At 37.3% G+C, this 8,659-nt stretch overlaps 1 protein-coding gene across 1 annotated transcript in view; it reads right to left on the reverse strand.

The window, feature by feature from the left end:
- The window catches only part of LOC102860619 (wings apart-like protein homolog), a 124,986-nt gene that overhangs the window by 115,707 nt on the left and 620 nt on the right, over positions 1-8,659 (reverse strand). Inside the window, 1 exon segment of the mRNA XM_006901021.1 lies at positions 5,770-6,290. Within this exon segment, the coding sequence (XP_006901083.1) occupies positions 5,770-6,290 (521 nt within the window).

Here is an 8,659-nt window from a genome sequence, read left to right on the forward strand (position 1 = left end):
CTCACAGCTGACTTTCCCAATGCAATTCGTCTCCTGATTTCCTGGCTGCTGTTACCAAGAGTGTTGACTGTGGAACCAAGTAAACGAAAATTGTTAACTATCTCAATCTCTTCACCAACCATACTGATGCTGCCAACTGGCCCAGTGGTGAAAATCTTTGTTTTCTTGATATTGACCTTCAATCCATATTGAAGACTGCAGTGTAGTAACTCACCTAATTTTCCAGTGAGTTTGCTAAACATTGAAAACTGAAAACCAAGACCTAGTCCTTTTAAGTCCTGATTAAACCAAACAGGTGAAGAGAGCTACCACATAAACAGCAAACAACATCCTAACATCTGTCTACCTACAAATTTTTTGCTAAGAAATAGTGGTGGCTTAGTGGTAAGGAGTTGTACTGCCAACTTAAAAGGCTCATGGTTTGAATCCACAAGCTGCTCTTCCAGAAAAATCTATAAATATAAAAGATCCCTAATAAAGGGAATTACATAAACAAGCACTAAGGACGCTGCTGTTGGATGGCAACAAGTCTGCTCCAATTCAGAGCAGCCCTATGTGCAATCACTACCAGGTCCTGAGCAATCATCACTAACTCTGGGGCAGTAAAGCTCATAGTTGTGGCAACTACTACCAGGTCCTGAGCAATCATCACTAACTCTGGGGCAGTAAAGCTCATAGTTGTGGCAACTGTGTCAATTTACGTTGTACTGAGGTATTCATACCTGAGAATCCAAATGCTTTGTCCTTCTGCTTTTTAGTGCAGATGCACAAAAGATAAGAATAAAATCAGTTAACAAAGCATATGAAACATGTAACTGGTGGTAACAAAAGAAGAGGGGGACTGTATAGGCATAGAAAGGGGACTGCATAGGTATAGAATTTCTAATGTTACTGAAATTAATTTGGTACCAACTCACTATGCTGTTAAGTGCCAAACAGTTGACTATAACTCATAGCAATCCTTCATGAGCAATGACTCTGAACCTTCCCCTATCCTGAGCAAACATCATCATCCCTGAGACACCTGACCCTACAGACGGACAGTGCCAATCCAAATATAAGTTACTACATGTGGTATTTGTAGTCATCAATAAAAAATATTATAAAAGACAAGCATAAGAGAAAAAGAGAAAAGTAAAATGACTCACTATAGTAAACAATACACCAAAACTAAGTGAGAAACAATAAAGACTATGACACAAAAATCCAGAAATAAGACAACAGAACTCTCTTTATGTAGTTATAGTGGATATATATATATGGACTGACTGATCCAATAAAAACTGCCAAATGCATAAAAAAGATGATACAACTAAAGATTGTTTACAAGACACACATCTTAGACCCAAAGACACAAACAAGTTAAAAATGAAAAAGAGGGGGGAATACTCCAAGCAAATAACTAAAAGGGATTTGGGTGAATCATCTTATTGTACAAAACAGATCTTAACACAAAATCTATTTGTAGGGACAATAATGGACATCACATAGTGATAAGAGGGTCAATTCACCATGAATGCATATGTATTTAACACTGGAACACCTAAATAAATAAATAAAGCAAGCACTGACAGAAGGAAAGAGAGAAATAAGATAGCACTTCTTTGCCAACCAAGACTCTGCATCTTTAGTGGTTTGATTCTACCAGGAGCTCTATAAGAGGAGGACGCGCAGTCTCTTCCTGTTCAGGTTTACAGCCTAAGAAACCCAAAAGAGGGTTGTTGTAAGTCAGAACCACGCCAACAGCACAAAATATTCACAAAGAATAGCAATAATGAAGCTAAAATCCAACTAGATTCAGCACATACAGAACACTATCACCCAACAACGTTAGTACATTCTACTCCAGTGCCCATGAATCACTCTCCATAATAAACCACATCCATGTTAGGTGATAAAGCAAGTATTGATCGATTTAAAAAGACTGGAATAATACAAAATATTTCCTCTGACCACAACAGAATGAGGCTAGTAATCAAAACCAAAAAACATCATTTGGAAAATATATTATGAAAAGTAAACAATACACTATTATTAAACTATCAAAGGACCAATGAAAAATTCAAGAGAAATAAATAAAAAAATTCAAATGAAAGCACAACCTACTAAAACTCATGAGTGACAATCTGAGAGAAACAGGAAAAAAAAATGCTTATGCAAAAAATATTTCAAATCAGCAATGCAATCTCCTCTGATGCAATTACTGCCTCTGAAAACCCACTGGAGGGTCAGTCATGGGTTGGTTTCCAGACAAAGGCACACAACAACAATATTTTTTTTTGTAACTGTTTGGTTTTGTTGTTTTTTAAAAAATTAATTTTGATTAAAGTTTACAGAGGTTTTAGATTTCCATTCTTTCATTGTTGCACTTTTCTCCCTGCCCACCTTTAAAAAGGGAGTTCGGGTGGCCTAGTGGCAAAAAGCTGTGTGCTTCAGTCCCAAAGGCCTGTAATTAGAATCTGCCAGGTGGAGGGTATGATTACCTTCTGGCTCCTGGAACCCTATACTCTGAGCCTTCAGGCCTGTAAATACCTCTGCCATCAAAGCTTGTGTTTTGCTACCTTGTCCACTCACCACTTGCCCAGCCTCCTTCCTCACTACCTCTATACTACATTTCTAATAAGTCACTTAACCTCTCTAAGTCTCTCACTCAATAATTCTACGTATTTTGGGGAGCTGACCTAGGAGCAGCCATTTGGTTTTAATTTTTGGCTTTGTGTGAAGATCGAACCAATCATTAGTGTATACACAACAAAGCTCCAAGAAAATATGGATAACCTATAACCAGGAAAGAAAAGATGAATGAGACCTTTTAAGAATCAAACCCCTATGCGCACCAAAAAAACTTCTCCAATAGGGTAAAAAGGAAATTCACAGACTGGGAAAAAATATTGGTGATGACATACCTAATAAGAGACTCATATCTAAAATGTATAGAATACTCCAGCACCTCAATAAGAAAGGGGTAAACAACCCAATTGCCAAGTGTGGAACTAGGTATTTCACCAAAAAGGACATTCAGACGGCAAAAAAACATGTGAAGAGATGTTTCAAATCCTTAGCTCTCAGAGATGCAAATCAAGACAACAAAGAGATATCTCACCCCAGTGACAACAGCAAAATTGAACAGAGTAGCACGTAACAAATGCTGGTGAGGTTATGGAGAGATTGGTACCCTTATTCACTGCTGATGGGAGTGTAAAATGGTGCAACCACTATAGAAGGCGGTATGGAACTTTCTCAAAAAGGTGGACATAGAAATAATATTTGACCCAGCAATTCCATTACTGGGAATATACCCTAAAGAAAACAGAGCCGCCACCCAAAAAAATAAATGCACACCCATGTCTACTGCTGTGTTATTCACAACACCAAAGAGATGGAATGAATGGACAGAAAAACAATGGTACAGTCACCCAATGAAATACTACACAGCACTGAAAAAGAAGGAACTGCATGAAATAGTACACAACATGATGACCCTAGAGGACATTATGGTGAGTGAAATCTCTCAGTCACAAAACTATAAACATTGCATAACACCACTGTGTGATGGGAGTTGAGGGAAACCTAAGAGGAGATAAATGAACATTACTTTGGAACAGAGGAAGGAAAGTCAACTATTTAGAAAGAATAATTATATGATTAGACATTATTTGTATGACAGCAGATCAGAATAAAAGGTCCATATATATATATTTATTTTATTTTTTTTTTACAATAAAGCTATGTTATCACCAAAAAAATAAAATAAAAATAAGGTCCATAACAAAGTGGATGGGGAAAAGTGTGTAGGGGAAGGAGGAAACTATGCAACAATGAATAAATACTTTTTTTTTAAAAAGTGAACTAGGGGGCTAGGAAAGAAAATGTGCAACAATGAACGAATGAAAATCAGTATTTCTGTAAACTTTCATTAAAATTACAGTAAAAAAAAATATGTAACAACAACAAAAAAGACTAATGGGGGGAAAAGGTCACACTAATTAAAAAAAAGGGGGGGGATAAAGTAATAAGGACAGCCAAGTCAGAATTAACCCAGAAGATCAAGAGAATGATGGTAACAGCTGGCTTATCCTGAGATGAGACAGTTGACAATCCACTATTCTGATTGCCGTACCTTACTTACATCAAACTCCAAAATCACAAATTTCTCCTAAGATTTCGGTATCAAAAAAGTTTTATCTTTATTTCCTTTCAAAATCTAAGAGCCATATATAAACTTTTTCCTACTTACACTGTGATTTTCAATAAGTTGAGAACTAAGATTTGTTTGTTGTCATTCTTACACTGATACGGAGTTCTCAGTTTTCCTCACATCTTCTCTTTTTAGGTTTCAATTTTTTAATTAGCTCTACCTTTATCATTTATTAAAAGTCACAAATGTCTTACAGAAGGGAGCATGAGTATAACTAATAAATCTATTGTTCTATGAAAAGCATAGGCATACCTTATTCTACTGCACTTGTGAAATAACTGCATTTTTTACAAATTGAAGGTCTGTGGCAATCTGGTGTCAAACAAGTTCAGAGGTGCTGTTTTTCCAAAAGCATGTGCTTGCTTCCTATTTCAGAGTCACACCCCGGTGGTGGTTGTTGTGTGCCATCAAGGTGGAATTGGTCTAAAAAGCAGGTTCTCAGGAGCAGTAAATGGCATGGGAGGAGATCCCATTCCAAACCACACACACAGTGTAATTTCTTACTACTAGACCACAAAAGATCCCCAATTTTCGCTATATTTCAAACTTTTTTATAACACTACTGACTACAGGACACTGCAAACATAACTTTTACATACACTGGTAAAACAAATAATTCATATGAATCACTTTATTCTAATATTATCTTTATTACTGTAGTGCCCGGAACCAAACACACAATATTGCCAAAGAAGGCTTGTACTAGATTCCAGATTTACAAACCAGCATTAACAAAATAAAACTAGTTGTGGGTGTTTTGGTGTTTTTTTTTTTAATTACAAGTTACTAATACAAGTTGCTATAGGGAGCTCTGGTTACTTAGTGGTAAACTGCTACGCTGTAATCCTGAAGGCACACAGTTCAAATCCACCAGCTTCTCCGAAGGAAAAAAATGGGCAATCTATTCTCCAACTATTTGAAACACACTATAGGTCAGTTCCAACTCGATGATACACAACAAGCTGCTAGTGAGCTCTGGTAGTGGTAAGGAATTGCACTTCAACGCAAAGGTATCCAGTTCTAATCCAACAGCTGCTCTGCAAGAAAAGGAAGGATAATCTCTTCCTGTGCAATTCACAGCCTCTGAAAACCTGCTGGAGGGTCAGCTATGGGTTAGCTCTGACTAGAAGGTACACAACAAAAATACAAGTTGCCAGTAATCTAAAAAAGATTACAAACGCATTTCCATTTCCAATAAAGGTCAATTCTTCAGGGATTCTAGTCATTACCTCTTTAGCGTCACTAAACTAGTTTTGAAGGAAAGTCAGATTCCTAAATGTAAATACTCACAGTTCCTCTACTGTAAGAGAAATAAGACAGTTTAATCTGAACATACAAAAAAGCAGTGTTCCTTGCTGGCACTGGATTGTATGAATTCCCTAAATATAACCTAAAAAGTCTAGAGCATTAATATCCAAGCTATTTAAATAAAATTCCAACTACCAATCAGTAGCCACCTGTAATCCTAAATGCAGAAAGAAAATCTAAGATGTATAATATTTTACAATTACTTAACTAAAAAGGCCTGTAAGATGCTTTAGGGAATTGGGATAAAGAAAACCAAAGCTCACCTGAAGTTGTTAATTTAGCACAGATACTTCTGCTTGCATCATCCTCAAGGACACGGTTTGTGCTCTTCTCTTTTCCAATGAGAGTATCCTCCAAAGGTAAGCATTTATCAGACACACTACTGTCTTCACTCACCAGATGACCAATTTTGCTATTAGCCTCAAGTGCAGACGTAACATCCTCTAACTGAGCAGCTTCACTAGATTCTGAGTAAGAGGAACCCTTTCCCTGGGCTAAATTCTTTGAAGAAACTGGTAGAGACTCTTCATCACTATCAAATCCAAAAGGGTCCCCTGTATCTTCATCTTCTACTTTAGGTTTCTTCGGGATTTCCTGGATATCTGGTTTGAAATTGGGCCTCTTTTGCCCTAATTTAGCCATAAATGTGGTCTCGCCCCACTTTGTACTAAGGGTGGTCCGCTTACTGGAAAAGACTTCATCAAATTTTGAACTGCCATTTCCTCCTTTCCTACTATATGTTTTCCCAAATCTGGATGTCATTTTGACACTTGTTTCATATTCTCTGTAGGGGGGGAAAAGTATTTTTTTAATAAATATATACATCTTGCCAAATACTTAACATCAAATAGAAAAAGAACTTAAAGAGATTTTCTTCATCCTGTATTTCCATAATAAATACACAAACTTCTAAAAATATCTTTAAAAAAAGAGGAACAAGAGCGAATTTTTTTATCTATATGCTTCTACACATCGAGTCAATTTTTCAGACAATCAGAATATATTCATACATGATGTAAAAAGTGTAACTATAAAACAGAATCCCCAAAAGCAACTGATGTTAAAACACTCATGGTCTAAATGAACAATTTACTATATTAAATAAACATGTTCAACTTTTAAAATATAATTTGAACAGGCTAATTAGTATACTTAAAATCTTAAGCAGAACAAAGTGTTGATTACTTTTCTAGTGTCCTAAAAATGTTAACTGATTATATTTTGTTAATTGAAAGTATCTATTACTAAGGGATTTTAAAAAATGCCAAAAATTTGGTGGTATTTTATGTATATTACAACCTGCATCTTTTAACCCAACCTTGAAGAATCTGATGTTTGGTCCAATGTGGACAGTGACTTAAAAATTATTCCTTAGATGGTCATGTCCCAAAACACAAAAAACCATCTTCCTTGTCCCTGTGGTGCTGTGCTCATTTGCCAAGGTATATATTCTGGGGCTTGGAAACCCAGCAAAAACTACTCTGTTGCATGGATTAAAGTAACAGAAGCATTTAAGTTTTATTTTCCTATTAGCTTTTTAGGAGATAAACAGTTTCATGTAATAATAATAGGTACTGGGAAGAATAATTTGTCAGGCAATAGACGCCTAGCTCCCTCCATCGTGTTTCTGAGACTGTCAGTATTTATCTGAGGCAATGACTATCTTTCCTCCAAGGAGTGGCTAGGAGGTTTCAGCTGCCAAGCTTCTTGGCTATACGGCTATAGGATTCAGGTACTATGGCATAAGGGCTTCCATTTTAAAAAGCAGTCTTATTAATTTTAAATACTGGAGTTCTTATAAGTGTCCTACACTACTATCTACTGGAGTCTCAATATTAATATTACTAAAGAAGTGAGCTATTACTTTAATACTTTTAACACAAGTTCATTGACATCTGCCTATACTTTAAATATTTTATAGTAACTCACTGTTCAACATCACATATATTCATTCAGGAAGATTTGTAGCTCCTGTTAGAAGTGAATTATAATTTGACAAAAATCATCATTAATTCTGTCATCAAACACATTTGTTTTAAGAAAAATGGTTTGTAATTTGTCAGAAAACCTCTATCATAAAACTGCTTCCTGAAGAAATCCTTATTTCCTCTTATAAGGCATATTTTCCATTAAAAAAAAAAACACATTATATTCTTTTTGTTATTTACATTCCAAATATAACTACATAGATAAGAAACAGAAGCCTTATTTTTCTCTCCACTCCTTAAAGAGTGTAAAGTCCTGACCTGTAGACACACATTTACAGATATGTGAAGAAAACGTTTTGAATACACTTATGAAACAATCACCTAAGACTTGTGACTAAAGGACAATCCAAAAATTTAGATTCTTGCTCCTTTAGAGTTACACCAGGAACACGCATTCTCAAAGTGGTGTTAGAACCACCAAATATTTCTCTTTATATTAAGTCTAGCAAAAAAAAATTTCTACTTGGGTATTTTCATAATTAAGGAACATTAAGTGACAAGATATTATGTCTGTTTTTCCCAAAGAGTTCTCAAGTATTTTAACAAACAAATGCCCAGTTACTTATTTACGAAATAAGCACACGCTGTCTCAGGTGAACACTGCTGAAATGTCAGCAGTTTTTCCTCCCCAACACTGAGCCGTCTGGAATGGGGCCTGTGCAGGCGTCAATCTGATTACGTTAAAAAGTTAAAATTGGAAAGATGGGCCCAAAGGCGTTCGTTAGAAGACTTTCTATTTTAACGTTTTCTTTAGTTTTTCTGGCTCGCAAAGTTTCGCCTGTCCGAAAGTCGGCAGAGCCTCCGCAGTGGCCGCGGCTACTACGCGCAGTGTGCACGGACCGGCGTGCTGTACGTGGGGTGTCCGGTCCACCCGGGAAGCCGACGCTCGCCACAGCGGGAGGATTCCCGGCCAAGTTCCCAAGGCGCAGGCCCTCGCCTCCGCCCTAGCCGCGATCGCATTTCTGTCCAGTTCGGACAGATCGCAGCGTCTGTCCGTTTCGGAGAGGCCGGGAAGGACCGAGAGCCCGAAGTGAGGAGGCCCAGCACGCCGAAAACTCTCACCTGGAGGCAGAGGGGGCCGAGCGAGGGGCGCTGCCAACTTTTCCCTCCCTCGGCTACCGACCCAGGGACGGAAGGCCGCAGTGACGGTCAGAGCGCGGGGAGC

The sequence above is a fragment of the Elephantulus edwardii genome, unplaced genomic scaffold, assembly GCF_000299155.1.
Source record: "Elephantulus edwardii isolate Elephantulus edwardi_28Jun2011 unplaced genomic scaffold, EleEdw1.0 scaffold00305, whole genome shotgun sequence".
Classification (NCBI taxonomy): domain Eukaryota; kingdom Metazoa; phylum Chordata; class Mammalia; order Macroscelidea; family Macroscelididae; genus Elephantulus; species Elephantulus edwardii.